This window comes from Sorex araneus, chromosome 3 (assembly GCF_027595985.1).
Source record: "Sorex araneus isolate mSorAra2 chromosome 3, mSorAra2.pri, whole genome shotgun sequence".
Lineage (NCBI taxonomy): Eukaryota > Metazoa > Chordata > Mammalia > Eulipotyphla > Soricidae > Sorex > Sorex araneus.
This window is the reverse complement of record NC_073304.1, coordinates 206647312-206664124: the sequence shown is the minus strand read 5'-3', so window position 1 is coordinate 206664124 and position 16813 is coordinate 206647312. Positions and strand designations below refer to the sequence as shown.

Here is a 16813-nt window from a genome sequence, read left to right as displayed (position 1 = left end):
ACACACACTTGCATACATACACACACATACACATTCACACAGTCAAACACACACACTCAGACTCACACTCTCAAACACACACACATACACATACTCACACACATGCACATATTCATGCACATACATACCCCCACATACACACTCAGACACACATACACACTCACATACACATATACACACTCAGATTCACACTCTCAAGCACACACATACACATACTCACACATACACATACACTTACAATCACATACACAGTCACACACACATAAACACACACTCACAAACATACACATACATACACACACACATTCTCACACTCACACATACACACCCAGCCCTGCACCTCAGGTGCTCAGCAAACAGTGCCGCTGCACAGGTAAGGGACCTGCCCCTCAGAGACCCGGCGCCAGCCCTGTGCTTGCAGGAGGCGCATCTCGCAGGCTCGCGTGAGCCTTCAGCAGCCTGCCCTGCTCGGCAGCCTGGCCCTGGAGCCAGCCCCTGGCTGGCCTGGCCCCGGTGCACGTAGCCTCCAGCTCCCCTCCAGGGCTTCTTCCCGAGGCCGCCCCAGGACCCTGTTCTCTGCTCCAGCCACCTCCCAGCACCCTGTCCCTGTCCCGGGTGCCTCTGCGCCCGTCGTGTTTCCCAGATGGCTCCGTGCCTGCTGTTCGCACACTCGCACATTCCTCTGACTCGCCGCTCCGGGGTCCTGGCTCTCCTCTCCTCTGCCACCACCCTGCTGTCAGGCCAGGGCCAACGCCCCACCTTCTGACTCCAAGTCCAGTGCTCTTCCTCGCCCTGCCTGCGCCCCTCCCCCCAGGCCTTCCAGAGAGCCCAGGGATGAGCCTGCTGAGGCCTGAGGGGCATAGGACCTGCCCAGGAATCGGCCACACTGTGGAGGCCCCCGGCCCACTCAGAGCAGCAGATAGAAAAGGGACCCTTCCTCCACACGGAGCCCCCACACGTCCCATCTTGCCCCTTATGCTTCCATTTCTGCTACTAGATTGCTGGGGGGGAGGCGGGGGCGGGGTTTGCAAGATGTTGATGTCGTGTGAGACACGAGCCACGCCACAAGGGGTCTCACCCTGAGCACCAGGTCCTGAGATCTCTCCCTCCCACGCACCCACACGCCCATCACTCAGGACCCCGCACACACACTCCACATACACCCCAACACGGACCCCCACACACTCAGCACTCACACCCCACACACTCTGCACACACTCGGACCCCAAGCACACACCCCATGTGCTCACACCATAGTCATGTACCCCAAACACACCCCCACGTGCTCACAACTTATGTACCACAAACACAATCCCATGTGCGTACACCATACTCATGAACCCCAGGTACACACAACACATACACCCACATATTCATCCCCCACACAGTACCCTTATAGATACTCATACTCTGTATATATACCAGCATGGACGTACACCTTGCACACTCACCCCACATACCTGTAGACTCCACACGCACACTCCACATATACCCACTCAGGCCCCACAGACACTCAGCACTCACACCCCACACACTCTCCACACGCTTGGACCCCGTTCACAGACCCTCAAGCCCCCACCTACTCAGCCCGTCCGGGTACCAGCACCCCACACTCACGCCTTGTACGAGCACCCAAGCACACCAGCTGTTGTCCCAAAGAGTGCCACCCCTTCCCTGTTCCTGCCCAACCCTGCTGTGTGGGACCATATCTGACCCCTGGAATGGTGCCAGGGAAGGGCTCCCTCTGCCGGGACAGCACTGAGCCCAGACCGGAGTGCGTTATTGGGGGCCCCTCAAATGGGCACAGGCTGCCCCCTGCTCTCTGCCACTCCTGACGCCACAATTTGGAGGGCAGGGGGTATGCCACTGACTCCCCCACTGTGGCCAGTGGTGTTCAGGGTGGGCTCGTCCAGGAGAGGCACTGGGACCACTGAGACAGAAGGAGCACGGTGGCCATGCTCAGGCCCTGCGCCTCGCCCAGGGCTGGCCGGGGCTGGCTGGTGACTGACTTGGGGACCTGGGCATTGTGCCCGCAGAGCGAGCCAGCAGGCAGTGTGGCCTGCTGAGCCCAGACACGCGTCCCTGTGCCCCGTGGCTCAGGAACCAACCCAGAACTGTTGCCCTCCTGCCCACTGCACCCTCTGGCGGGCTCCGGAGGCTGAGCTCCCAAAACACCCCCAGCAGTGGGGGGTTTGCAGGATGACCCACAGCTGGGGCTCAGGCTTGGGAGACCAAGGGGTGTCACAGTGGAGGACTTGGGGTTGTATTTTTTCATTTTATTTTTCTTTTGGTCACAGTCAAAGTGCTCAGGGCTTACTCCCAACTACACTCAGGGATCACACTTGGCAGGGCTGGACAGGGGAGGGGGTGACCTGGGGATTGAACCCGGGTCACCCGTGTGCAAGGCAAACTCCCTACCTGCTGTACTATTGTTCCAGCCCCAGGATTTGGAAATTTAAAGGTGCACAGACACCCCAGAGGATGAAGCGGGGCGGGGCTGCCCAGCTGAGAAGTGCAGTCCGGGGCTGTCAGATTCTCTCCAGGCTGTGGTTGGGCACCCTGGTACGGAGAGGACAGGCGGAAGTGGTGGGGTCCCACCCGCTCTTTTGACTTCTGACCCAGTCCGTGGAGTGGGGGGCGGGATTCTGGCCTGCACCTTCCTTGGCTGTGGGCCTGGACGTGGGTCCTCTATTCTGTTTCCATGGGTTGGTCTCCCAGGCTGGAAGGAGCCACCCCTCAGCCCTTCCCGACCCCCTGCTCCGTGGTCCCACCCACTGTCTTTCTGGATCCTCCTCTGGCCAGAGGACAAGAGCCAAAAAGTGTCCTCAGCCCCTCCCCTCTTCCACCCCACTCTTTCTACCCTGAATTACAGCGGACTGGTGGACTGGTGACTTGGTGTCCTGCAGAAGGGGGTCCCCTGTGGGGTGAACCTGGAGTCTGCTGCTTGAGCTCTTTCATGTGTGAGGCCAAGATAATGCCCCCTTTTGAATGTCTCAGCAGGATATTTCCCTCCGAAGTGAAAAGGGCCAAGTGTTACCTGCAGGTTGAATCTTTTCTAGTCAAAGCTCCCGGCCCCCTTTGTCTGCAGTGGTTCCCCAAGTCAGCCCTGGCCAGCCCCTCGCCCCAGCTTCTGTAATGTCTGTTCTCCCTGACCTCCTCTCTCCGGCACCCATTGGTTGACTTCTTGGCTCCGGCCTCAGAGGGGGCCTCCATGGCCATTTCCTTCTCCTGCAGGACCAAGTTGATGGGGTCCTCTTTGTCCCTTGGGGTAGGGGTCATCTCTTCCCACCCCTGTGATGGAAAAAAGGGAGGGGAGGGAAGTCCATCTGAGTCTGTTCCCTCTAGCGCCAACAGAAGTGGGGGGCAGGGTTGCAAGCAGCCAGGGGGTTCAGCTGTTCTTCCTCTGTCTGTCGAGGGAGGCGAGAGGGAAGATGCCTAGAGGAGCCCCCCCTCCCACCATCCACAGCTGCAGCTGCCTCAAGAAGGCTTCGCTGTGGGCCAAGAGTGCTGGACTTGGTCTCAAAGCTTCTCAAATCAGTGCAAGCAAAACTTCGCAAATAAAAAATAAAAAATGGGGGGGCTGGAGCGATAGCACAGCGGGTAGGGCGTAGGGCGTTTGCCTTGCACGAGGTCGACCCGGGTTCGATTCCCAGCATCCCATATGGTCCCCTCCCCCCTCAAGCACCGCCAAGAGTAATTCCTGAGTGCAGAGCCAGGAATAACCCCTGAGCATCACTGAGTGTGACCCAAAAAGAAAAAAAATAATGAATAAATGAAAAATGATTTTCTGTTGTGGAAAAGAAAAAGAGTTGAAGCTCTCATTTTTGAAGAAACAAAAATGAGAGCGCGTGGCTTGGTAGACCGTGTCCTCGTGGAGGGGGGTTGGCACAGGGTGGGAGACCAGGTGGTTCTTCTCCCACTGCCTCTTCCCCACCATGACTCTTTCTCTCAGGATTTGGGGGTGGGGGTCCCCTTTCTCTGTGGCACAGGCCCCATTCCTAGCTCTTTCTCTCAGTCTGAGATCTGGATATCACCTAAGAGAGGGACTTGCCCGTCAGTGATCTTTAACTATAGTCGGTTCGGTCTGGTCCGTTTGCTCTGCATTCATACTTGTTTTTTTGTTGTTTTTTTTTTTAAACAAAAGGAAAAAAAGTTTAAATCCCCCCTTTCTTTTCTAATTCAGGAGGTGAGTGTGTGGGTGTCCTATAGAATTGTTGGCCCTCGCCCCGAGATTTCCCCATTCCCCCATCCCCTCCCTTCATCCCCTGCTCTTCACCCCAAAAGGGCTCCTCTGCCACCATCATTCTGGTTCTGTTAAGATGCCCGAATTTTCCATGACATATCCCATCCTCGACCACGTTCAGTATTGATGACTTTCATGCAGGGAACTAAATGGGGAGGGGGCGGTCCAGGAAGGGACTAGCCAGTGGGGAGGGGGGAAGTGGTTTGGGGGTGCTGAAGAATGGAGATTTTTTTTCTGATTTTTTTTTAAAGACAAATTTGTCATTTAATGGATCCAAAACGAAAGAAAAAAAAAAGTGAACCAAAACAAATGAGAAAAAAAAAAGAAAGAAAGAAAAAGAAAGAAAAATCCCCTCCCCAAAGATTTTTTTTTTCCTGGACACAGATTGCTTTGTCTCCTGTCACGGTCACGTTTTAATATCAATATTAACACAATGTGTAGTCTAAAACTAGTTCCTTTGTAGTTTGCATGGGATGTGAATGCTGTCTCACCGTGCCCAGACCTAGACAAGACTGCATGAGCATCGGTTCAGATGTGAACAAAAACCTCTCTCTCTCACTCTCTCTCTCCCATATATATCTATTTCTATCGTGATAATTCGGTGGGCAGTGAAGCACCTCCGGTTGGTTGCCGTAGTGTGTTTGAATGACTGTTTTTTATTCTCTCTCTTTTTGGAGCTCCAAGCTTCTTAGTAGTAGCCTGGGCTGAGTCTTCTTGAGTCCCCGCTGGTGTTTCCGCATGGCCTTGGTTGAGTGTTAGAAGTTGGGCCTCAGCTGTTTCTCTCGAGTGTTTGGCTTGTAATGATCGGTGCATGCCTGGCTTCCGGCCTCATACCCAGCTCTATTCTCTGCACACCAGTCCTGAATAGCTACAGTGCTCAACCGAATTTTGGCGCGCCCGCTTCCCCGGCAGGCTCCAACCCGGCGCGGCCCGGAGGCTTCCCGGGGGCCAACAGCCCAGGACCTGTCGCTGATCTCTACGGCCCTGCCAGCCAGGACTCCGGAGTGGGGAATTACATAAGTGCGGCCAGCCCACAGCCAGGCTCGGGCTTCGGCCATGGCATAGCTGTAAGTACTGCCTGCCCCTCCCCGTCCTCACCCGCCCTGACCACTTCCTGTGACCCTGGGGGCGGGGCGCCAGGAGGAGAGCAGGGAGAGAGTGGTGGGTCCCCATCAGCCCCTGGGGGTTTACTCCTCCGTTAGATTCCCTGAGTCCCCCCGCCGGGTGCAATGAGGGCAGCTGTGAGCTGGAGTCCAGGAGCAAGGCAGACCAGGTGCGGCGGGCGGGGAGAGTGGCCCTGCACCCCTAGTCAAGCCCATCACTTGACTGCCTCTGCGTCCTGGAAAGACAGGGCGAGGGCAGATGGCCAGAGAGTTCGAGGCCTGCCAGCACGCAGGAGTCCACAGTCTCAGCCCCGGCTCCTAAGCCCTTCCTTCTGGAGACTGGGGGCTGGGGTGGGTGGGTGCGCTGCAGCCCGAGTGGGTGGCGCTCCTGGTTCAAGGTGCCCGGGCTACGATGTGGGGTGCCCACCCTCCCCGCCAACGCCCCCTCCCCCCGCTAATGTTTCTTCCACCTTCCAGGGTCCAAGTAAGTCCCCACTTGCGCGTCCTTTAGCTCCGGCCCCCTGAAGGCCCGATGCATTTGATATTTGTAATGCTCTGTGGTTCTATAATCTGACTAATCCAGGCAATGGAATTTGGCTTAACAGATTTGCATGCTGTTTTCAGATTGTGGTGTTCCCTTCCCAGTGTGTGTGAGCATGAATGTGCCTGAGCCCACCTGCTCCGCTCCCCCTCCCAGGCGGGAAGCACCCAGTCAGCCCTCCGCCGCCCCTTCGGGGCCGGTTGGGTTTGCACTAAGAGGGGAGTGTCGTCTGCTGTCCCAGGCCAGCTTCCCGGTCAGGCTCTTGGGGAGAAAGAGGCAGAGCCCTGCCTCGGGCTTCACGGAGGACACCCCCCCTCCAAATACACACACGCCTACTCTCACAGACAGACACCTGACACACGTGCACACGCACAGAGCACCTGTGCTCCCACACGGCCAGTGCCGGCTGGGTCCGTGTCCAGTGCCACTCCCAAGCCAAAAATTCACTTAAGAGGGTCAGGGATCAGCCACGGGACCAAATCCTAGCGTATTCTTCTTACCCGGCATAGAGCTGCCGCAGCCCGGCCAGCTGTCTCCCGCCACTGCAAACACGGTTCATTTCCGTTCTCAGCACCCAGAAACTCAGACCCTGTGTGTCCTGGAAACTCCGGGTCTTCTGACCCGCGCAGTGCGGGGGCTTCTGGAATGGCCTGGAGCTTGCAGGCCTCCCTACACTGACTCTGTCCCCTGTGGGGCCCACCAGGATGGGGAGACTCTGTCATCCTTCCCCGGGGGCAGGTGGAGGGGCCAGGGCCTCACCCACCCACCCATCCCCAATTCAACTTTCAATTTCCCCCCCTGGGTCAGCAGACAGGTTTGGGCGGCGGGGGCAGGGGGGTTCAGGGTTGTAGCTGGGGGGTCTCATCTGGATCCCTCCTGGCACGGTGTCTCAGAGTGACATATTCATGCTGGCAACCACAGTCTGGCCCTAAAGACAATCTCCTTTCCCAGAATATGACAATCTGTTCCCATGTATAGCGTGCTGATGACCTTAACAATTGTGCAATTTTAGGGACCTTTGATTGCAGCGGCCTTTACAAATGGATACCATTGAGCAGGTGCTCTCGCTGCCATCTCACTCCGAGGTATTACCTTCCCGCCACGCGTCTCTGCCCCGCCGGTGCATCCCTGCCTGTGCACTGGCCACGCACGGACGCACGGCCCTCCCTGTTCTCTCTCTCTCTCTCTTTCTCTCTCTCTCTCTCCCTCTCCCTCCCTCTCCCTCCTTCTTCGTCTCTCTCTCTCCTTCTTCATCTCTCTCTCCCCCTCTCCGTCTCTCTTCTCTCTTTCCTCGCTCCTCTCTCTTCTCTCTTCTCTCTTTCTCTCTTCTGTCTCTTTCTTTCCCTTCTCCTCTCTCTTATCTCTCCTCTCTCTTTCTCTCTCTCTCCCTTTCCATCTCTCTCTTTCCCCCCTCCATCTCTCTTCTCTCTTTCCTCTCTCCTCTCTCTCCTCTCTTCTGTCTCTTTCTTTCCCTCCTCCTCTCTCTTCTCTCTCCTCTCTCTTTCTCTCTCTCCCTTTCCATCTCTCTCTTTCCCCCTCTCCATCTCTCTTCTCTCTCTCCTCTCTCCTCTCTCTCCTCTCTTCTCTTTCTCTCTTCTGTCTCTTTCTTTTCCTCTCTTCTCTCTCCTCTCTCTTTCTCTTCTCTCTCTCCTCTCTCCTCTCTCTCTCTTCTCTCTCCTCTCTCTTTCTCTTCTCTCTCTCCTCTCTCCTCTCTCTCTCTTCTCTTTCTCCTCTCTCTTTCTCTTATCTCTCTCCTCTCTTTCTCGTCTCTCTCTCTCTCTTTCTCTCTCTCGGTCACTTCACACAGGGGGCGGGGGCAAGGAAGGCATCCCTTCTCTTCATCTCTTCTCCATTGCCCCTCCATTGCTTCAGTTATGACACCCCCCAACCCCCCCCCATATACTCTTTCTCCTTTCTCTGTTGTGTTTCTTCTTTTTTTTTAAGTTCTCCCCCTGCTCTGTGATTTGGTTCTTTGAATTCCTTTTCATCTTCCCACCCTTCTTCCTCTCTGTCTTGAAACGCAATCACGAGTGTGGGAAACTGGAAGGTGATCTGGAGCAGTGTCTGGCCCGGGGGGTTGGAGGGCAAATTGGGTGGACCCCGGGTTCTGCAGGGAGCTGGTCCTGGGCGGGGCGGGGCCGTTCGGCTCCCCACAGCTCCGGGGACTTGGCCCCTGGAGTTCCGTGTGGTGGTGCGAAACAGCCAGACTCCATCTTTTCATGGGAAAGAAAACATTTTTGCCCGTAACGACAGAGTAATTATCCAGATTACCGCACGAAAAAACAGATTAAATTAACGCCATCACCTGGTCACGTGCACTTGGATCCCTGCCAGTTTCCTAACCTTTTTAAACCGAGCTCAAGTTAATTAAACTTTGTCTTTAAATCACTGTGACGGGGCTCTGGAAGAGGCGCGGAAGAGAGGGGAGGCGGGGCTTGCTGCCACACTGTCTCTGGGGCTCACCCGGACCCTCGCAGGGCACGGGAAGGGAAGGGGTCCTCTGGGGAAGCCAGGTGTCTCTGGGGCTCACACGCCAGCTGTAGGGGGGCCGGGCAGGGGAAGGCCCATCCCAGCTGGGCCCTGAGCGCCTCACCCGCAAACAGGAGGCTCAAGGTGCCAGGTAGAGGGGGCTGCATTGGCAGTGTCGGGGCTCAGCCTGCAGCGGGGCGGGCTCCGCCCACCTGCGGCAGGACCCTGGGGTGTGGGCCCAGATGGAGTTCAGCTGAGCTCCACGAATCTCGCAGATTTCTCTTAATGTCGCTGCTAAGGAAATCACCTCCACTAACACAAGTGCCTCTCTTAACCCAATAAACCCTTTAACCCCTGCCCGCCCCCACCCCACGCGTGTGAACCCACCCACCCCCCGCCCCCACTGCCCTCCGGCCCTGACCTAGCACTGCGGGGGGGGGGGTGCTGGGGGACCAGAGGCCACTGTTCCCCATCTGAAGGAGTGCCCATTCAGACTCACAGTGGCTGAGGCCGGGGTGGGCCCCGAGTGGTGCCCCTGGGGACAGGTGGGCACTGGAGGTAGCCACAGCCCCGGACGCAGTCAGCCTGCCCCCTGGGCCACCGCCCAGCCCTGGCCCTAGAGGATACTCCCAGCCCTCCCTCTCTAGGGCTCCATTTCCACACAGGAACCAGAAACCAACAGAAGTAGGGGCAACGCCAGCAGCAAAACACCCCCCAGATAGCCTCCTAGAGCCCAAGTGAGTCCCTCACCACCCCAGACACACACTTTGTCCCCCCAAAAGATGACTTCCCCCACACAACCCCCAGACATTCAGTGCTGCCCACGCCAGAGGTCCCCGGGCTCACAGCTGATCCTGGGTAAACCAGTTGGCTGGTGCGAAAGTGCTGGGCTGGGCCCCGCCTGTGACGCTGGTTATTTGTTGGGTGGGTTTTTCTCAGCATCCCGACCTTGAGTCCCTCCTATGTGAGGTGATCTCTCAGCGGAACTTTGCCTCTTCGTTGGATAGTTATCTGGGAAACACTGATAAAGGCAGGCGTCGTTTTTAAAATTTTATTTTTTCTTTTTGGGTCACAACCAGCAATGCATAGGGGTCACTCCTGGCTCATGCACTCAGAAATTACTCCTGGCGATGCTGGGGGGACCCTATGGGATGCTGGGAATCGAACCCGAGTCGGCCACGTGCAAGGCAAATGCCCTACCCATACCTGCTGTGCTATCACTCCAGCCCCAGTTTTTTAATTTTTAAAAAACATTTAGCATTGAAAAGAGAAGTTTAACGTCCCCCCAAAAATCAAATGTCCCCCCTCCCTGCACCAGTTCACCCCTCTGACTGAAATCCCAGCAAGGCCATGTGGACCACTGAGTTGGTCCCGGTCCGTCCAGCCCTTCTGTCCAAATGTGGCAGCCACATAACAGGCCTGCAGGGGGCGTGGTAGAGCTGCTCTCCAGGGCCCAGTGTGGCTCTGAAGTGCCATTTCCCCAGCCGGGACCCCAGTGGGCGGTCAGCCAGGCGACCCCTAAGCAGGCGTAGGCCCCTCCGATGCAGTGGGTCACCGTTGGAAAGCGCTGGTGGGAACCCCGGAATCCATGCTCTGCTCGCTGACTTCTCTCTCCTCCCGCCCCCTCCTCGGTGTTCCCCTGCGGCTGCCTCGACCTTGTGCCTCCTGCAGAGCATCCCTGGATGTCCAGGCAAGACTGGGCGAAGTTTCTGAGTGGCCCTTTGTTTAGGTGATGTCATCAGACCTGGACCCCCACCAGCTCACTCCCCACCCCAACCAGAGATGGCTCACTTCGGATCAGGTGGCCGGTATCTCATCACCTCACAGTTCTGCTGTAATATACGACAACAGCTTCTCAATGTGTATATAACCCATGATTTTGATTTGGTTTGGTTTTTCTTGATGGTTTCCCACTTCCCCCCCCCCCAACCACCACCACCACCACCCTCCACCCCCACCTTTCTCCTTTTAAATCTCTTTGAATCACATTTGATAGTGATTTTGACGTAGTCCAGTAGTCATATAGCTTTACTATCTAGTTAAAAGCTAACCATAGTAGAATTGTTATCTTTAAGGTATCATTTTTTTCTTTCTAGAGAAAAAAAAAAAACCAAACACTTTTCCCCTCCGCCCCCACCCCCACGCTTGTTTCAATTCTGTTCTCACTTTTAAAGGATGCTGAGATGGTAAAATGGCTCTCAAATGTTTTGGTACCAGTTCTGAGACTGTCTGAACCTCCAGGTGGGACTCGGGTGCACACAGGAGCAGCCGTGGGGCGCAGAGCGGGAGTGGGGTGTCAGCGCTCCTCCACGCTGCGTTGTGTGCCAGTGAGATGGTTATCAGCTGATTCCACAAACTCGCTAGCCGTTCTTTTTCTGTGACGTCTCTTTGTTCCCCGAGTCTCTCTCTTTTCGGCAATAAGGGAAGGATGACGTGGGCAATGTTCTCCTTCCTCTTGAGTGCTTTTTTTTTTTCTGTTGAAAGAGGTGATATTATAAGGGTTTTTCTTTTTTTTTTTTTTCAATTGTGAATTCTGCAAAAGAAATGTTGTAAATACAATTCCATTAACTACATAGAAACTATTAAGAAAGAGAGAATCAAAAAAAAATGAGTATTTTTGTGAGGGAGTCGGTTGCAGGCAGCGCGAGGCTCTTGGGGTGAGGAGAGCGGAGAGCGGAGGCGGGTGGGTGCCGAGCTGGGAGACGGGCCTCGAGCTGCCGGCCGCCCCGGGCAGTTAGAACACTGTTTAACTCCTTTTGTCTATGTGTTAGACCTAAGAAATGTATTCGTGTCATACCAGCATATTAACTTCGTCTGTGCACAGCTTCCGGTGTTACCGTCTAGTTAGATTTTTATTTAAAATATGAAAAACTGCTTTTCCCAAGATGTTTTTTAAAGACAAAGCTACAATTTTAATATTTAACATATTTAAAGTTTCAAAGCACACCTGTTTGGCTTGGGTGGGGAGGGGTGGGGACATTTCTTTCTCGGTCTTAATTTTTAACTGTTTGATCATTTTCTATTGTCCAATCATTTCAGCACCTCCTAAGGTCCCTAGGACCCTCAGCCTCTCTACCCCCGCCCCCGCCCTCCCCCTCCAAACGGGTCCCTAGTTGTGGGCACCCTCGGGTCAGGAGTGGGCAAGCCTGCATTCATGAAATCTTTCTTTCTCCATTGACTCTCCATCTACAAATTAGGAAAGCACCCTTTTTGGTTTATATGTTGTTTTTTTTTTTTCAATACCTCAGTGCTGCAAGTATCACCAGAGAGGCTAGGGAAGAATTCTTTCTTTTTTTTAATTTATTGTAGATGTAAACAGAATTTTAAAGATTAAAAAGTATAAACATCGCTGCACTGTGACGGGTGGGGAAAACTGACAGTTTCCTGTTTGCACATGTTGAGCATTTTGGCTGTTATAATATATGGTCCTCAGTCGGGGAAAGAGACTTATGATGAAGGATATTTTTTAATTTAACTTTTTTTTAATATTGGTAATAGGTCGGCAACAGCAACTATAGAAGTACAACTCAATAGATGGCATTAAAACATATTGTAGTGTGGATATATATTTTTTTCTTTTTTAAAATGTGATATTGACGTTTTATTAATATTTTTAAAATTGTTACGTTTATAAATTTGGTACTTAAGGCACAGCCAGTATGAGACACTGAATGCGACATTTATTATAAAGAGCTGCTGCACTCCTATTTTTATAAATTTTACTAACAAAGTAGACTAATGTAGACATTCACAGACATGGTAGGGAAAAAGCATCTTCCAACAAAAGGCTCCAAAATGCTAACTCAGAATGGGAGGGGGGAAAAAAAAAGTCTTTTTCAATTCTAATTAAATAGCAACAACTTTTTGTTTTTGTTTTTTAAATCATGTTATTTGTTTTTCCAGTGAGATGTTAAGTTGTTTGGTATAAGGGTGGTTTTTTTTTTTCTTGTTTTATTTCCAAACAACCAGGTTAAAGTGAAATGCTGGGCGCTTTTAAAATATTAAAACTCGTTCAAGTTATAAAATAACAAAACAATAGGTTTTCTTTAAAAACAAAAAAGAAAAAAAATGAGACAATGAGTCCCCAGCAACCCGTGTCTCTGACTCGGGTGCCTGCGGACGCTTGGTCCACGTTGGAGATGTTCTCTGCCACCTTCCTTTCTCCGCATCCCCCATCGCCTCATACAAGACCCTCGGTTGACCGTGGTCTGTTAATAATGTATAAAATGGCTATCTTGTAAGCGTGCTGTCCTGGTACTAGTCTAGTGACTTTGTTTCTCCTCTTTCTTCTAGTACATATTGATAGGTATAACGTAATTAAGGTTTAAAAAAAATTAGACATAGTTATTCAGATTTAGGACCAGTAAGGATAGAACTTTCTCTTATTTATGGGGGAAAAAAAAAACTAATCATTTTGGGGCAGTTTTTTCCTTTCCATTTTTTTTTTCGATTTCAAGTTTTAATTTTATTTTTTGCTGATCTGATGTGGTTTCAACTAACCCAAGGTCTCACGATGTCCCATTGCCGGCCGACTCGGCCGTGTTTTGTAGATTCCCACCCCGCTGTGGACGGGGTGCGCCATACTACCTTAAATGCTAATGCTAGATATGCAAAACTGGATTTTTTTAATTTATTTTTTAAAAGAGGGAGGCATGGTATATTAAAATGATTTTACTAAGAGAAAAAAAATATTTTTTTAAGAATGCTCAGAAGAAATTGATAATCTGTGTGAATATGTTTTAGATGTTTATAATACCTTTTGACGAGACCCCCCAGTAGCCCATAGCACAAATCTTGTGGAAATCTGATCTGTTTTCATGTGGCTACCTAGGTTAAGGTTCACGTTAGTTCCCCCACTCATCTAGAAGTCCATTCTGAACGATTTTTGTGAATTATTTTAGCTCCGACGTTCAGCCTGTCTTTGTTTCAAGTTGAGCTCAAAGGCGAACACAGGAGCCATCCCCGCCTTCCCCAGGGTGGGGGGACCCTCTCTCGGCTGATGGCTTTTCCCCGGATTCTTAAAGTAGCCACCGGGTGACTTTCTGGCTTCCAGATCCATCTGCCTGGGAACCCCCGTCCCAATCCCCCCAGCTCCTCTCCTTCCAAGCCCAGGAGAGTGAGCGGCTTTAGCTCCTGGACCACGCGTTCCTGGTTCTGCCTGGCCACGGAGCTGACGGGATGGCCCAGCTCGCTGCAGTGTCATCGCTGAGGAGCTGGCTGACCCGCTTGGTGGCCGTCCTCACAGCCATTGGGAAAACGAAACCGCCTCACGCTCTCTCCTACCCGCCCATTGGCTTGATTCGAATGAAATCCAAACAGGCCTTTGCGTTTCTATCCTTCATAGCCCTTCATCCTAATTTGAACTCGTAGCTTGGACTTTAAGGTAGCATGGCTCTGTTGCTGTCAATCTACTGCTCCACTGCACAGCAATTCACAGCCAGTGAATGTTACACACATCTTGCTAGACTAGTAGGAAAATCATTGGGTAATTGTTGGTTCTAATGACCTGAAAGGTGTTCAGTTTTTTTTTTGGTTTTTTTTTTTTTTTGGCTTTTTTGGTTTGTTTTTTTTTTTGGCTTTTTTTTTTCCAGGGGGGTGGAATTGGGTCTTTTTGTTGTTGGGCTTCTGTTTTTTTCTTTTTTTTTTTCCTTTTTTCATTTGGGAATTTTGGAAAAAAAAAAAAGAAACCTTTTTCTTTGGTTCGAAGTAGAAAGACAGAATCTCTTTTGATCTTCAGTGCAAACGAGGGCTAGGGACTTAGCCACCACCCCACACGGCTTCATTCTGCCATTCACTCACTGCAGCCTAATCAAGAATAAAGCAATATAGTTTACTACATTTTTTTTATTGAGGGTCAGCCATGCTTTCTGTATTATATTGCATATGAAATTGTTTACAAAAGAAACACTAACTCATACTTCTCTTTATCGGTTGGGAGCGGCTCGCAGGGACAGAGGGAAGCTGGGGGGGAGGGCAGTGGGGAGAATTTTTTTTTTTTCTCGAACATGGGTCACCACCAGGCTACCTTCTAGGGTAGGTAAGATCAGGGGCCCCGGGGGAGAGATGCCGAGTCGCACGGGAACGAGAGGCACTCGCAGGCCTCCCCGCCCTCCCCCTTAGCAGAAAAGCAGCAGGTCGGCCCAGCCCGGTCTGGGTTCCAGACACCGTACCAGACGATGCTGTCAGTTAAGCAATACTTTAATACTGTAATGTGTTTGCTTTCTTTTTCTTTCTGTCTATTTTTTTTAACCAAAAAAAAAAAAAGAAAAGAAAAAGAAGTTCAGTAAACTCAAACATACACACAAACTAGAGTGAAAAATCCCACCCCTCCGGGAAGCGACCTTAACCCGCACACGTGGCTCAAAGGATCAGAGTTGTGTTGCTGGGAGGTAGGGGGCGGAGGGGCGGGGCGGGGCCTCCCTGCAAGACCCTGGTCCTGCGCTCTGTACATACTGTGCCATCCTGGGTGGGGTCTGTGCGTGTCCTCTTGAGTAGCGTGGGCGGGCCCGCGGGCCACGCTCGGTGTATTGTAAACTCGGAATTCCATATGTAATAGGGTGCAAGTCTCAGCGTTTCATGTGGACATAAATGTATCTCAATAAAACTTTCCCTAGCACTGTGGCTGACCTCACCCTTTTATACTTTAGTATGAAACTGATGACAACTTTGGTAGTGAGTATTTTTTTTATATATATACATATATATGTATCTATATATATATATATCTCAAGCATCTTTCAGGTCTTTGTGTGTGGCTTTCTTAAAGCCCTGTTGTAAAAAATTACTATGTGGATGGCAGTCTCTCACATCACAGATGTGGAAAGTATAATTTTATATTTGTATTTTCAAATAAATAAGTTTGTGAAAGGTTTCCATCCTCTACTGTGGTCCAGAAATCAATGTGTTTGTCTGACAAAAACAAAATAAAATAAAATAAACTGTTTTGAACAGAGTGGTCTTGTGTTCTTTCACTTGCAGAGCGGGGCTGGAGTGGGGGGCGAGCTTTTGGCTTGGGGGGGCGGATATCGTGACTCACCTGCCATCCTCCCCTCGGTGTGAGTGCTGGTGGCAGGGCCCCGGGGGGCTGGGGAGGGGTGGGCAGCTCGTCCCTGTCCCCATACAGAGTGTGTGGGACTGTTTGTGGAAAGCAGTGAGACGGCTTGACTGTAGAAGGACAAGCAGGAAGACCCCCTGGAGACCCCGAGTTGGGAGAACAGAGGATTAGTGCCAGGGGCTGTGGGAATTAGGACCCCTTTGAGGCTTTCCCACTTGGATGGCCTCAGCCCTGGAGAGAAAGCAGATTCCATGACCTGGAATGACCTGGAATAGGTATCCAGAGCCTTTTGCCCTCCAGTTTGTTTATTTGTGGGGAGGGGGGTGCGGTCAGGGGATGGGAGTGGGGGGATGTACCACACCCAGCAGTGTTCAGGCTCCCTCCTGGCAGTTTCTTGAGAAATCACATGTGATGCCAAGGATAGGACCAGGGTTTGGCACAAGCGAGACAAACTGCCATAAACCCTTTACTACCCCTCCGGCCCTGTGCCCTAAGTGTGGCCCCACGAAAAGAATTTTGTAAAGTGGCAAAAGTAAAGGTATAAGAATAGCTCATCTGTATGTGCCACTGTCTCTCTGTCAGTTGATGCTTTGCTTTTGGTTGGCTTTAGTAAAAAGCAAACCACACCTGGGCCACACCTGGCATTGCTCGGGGCTTACTCCCGAATCACTCCTGGCAGTGCTTGGGGAACCGTATGGGATGCTGGGGATCGAACCCAGGTTGGCTTTGTGCAAGGCAAATGCCCTACCCGCTGTACTACCACTCTGGCCCTCTCTCTCAGTTGAGATAGGAAAAGGGAATTGAGACACAAGTTCATAAGTGCAATTTCCAAAACCCTGAAGTCACTGCCAGGTGATGGTGGAAGCGAAGTATCCAGAGTCCAGTAGCCCTTTGTTCAGACCTGCCACATGATGGAGGTGTGAAGCCAGGGGAAGGACCCAGGTTGAGGGGGAATAGAATTAGTGACATGGAATAAGAATCTCTGGCCCCCTACTAGATGGGGATCATGGGAAGAGGCATCACTCTCTCTGGGGCCTGGTGGTGCCAGTGTCTGTTGAACTGCCCACATCGGGAGGAACACATTGCAGCTGTTCATGCACTCCCCAGCGACAGCCTGCACAGACTCGGACGCAAGCTTCCAAAGGAGTCAGAAGTGACTCCCACCCCCCGGGCCTCGAGCAGAAAGCGGCCTGCTCTCGACAATGGTAGGTGGATGATCTGGGTGTTCCCAAGGTGAGGAACAGAAACGCACAAGCAGAAGCCCCATGCAGAAGGCATTCCCCCTAGACTGTAAGATGCAGTCACGTTCATTCACTCACAGAACAATATTAAGTGTGAATAAGGAAAAAGATTCGAAGATAAACGAGCTAAAAGCTGGAATGATTTACCTGCCAGCATTTGGA

The 16813-nt window shown here is 51.9% G+C and overlaps 1 protein-coding gene across 6 annotated transcripts in view; it reads left to right on the top strand.

The window, feature by feature from the left end:
* Positions 1-15304, top strand: part of MSI2 (musashi RNA binding protein 2) — a 347428-nt gene extending 332124 nt beyond the window's left edge. For 2 of the 6 annotated variants that reach the window (XR_008629327.1, XM_055132886.1), the window contains 3 exons: positions 5156-5310; positions 6900-6972; positions 10028-15304. Coding sequence is in view for 5 of the 6 variants with exons in the window: in XM_055132886.1 (XP_054988861.1) it covers positions 5156-5310; positions 6900-6941 (197 nt within the window). In the remaining variant the exon portion in view is untranslated. Of the gene's footprint in view, positions 1-5101; positions 5311-6899; positions 6973-10027 lie in introns of all 6 variants that reach the window. The other 4 variants (XM_055132884.1, XM_055132890.1, XM_055132885.1 and 1 more) reach the window with 3 other exon arrangements.
* Positions 15305-16813: the final 1509 nt, after the last annotated feature.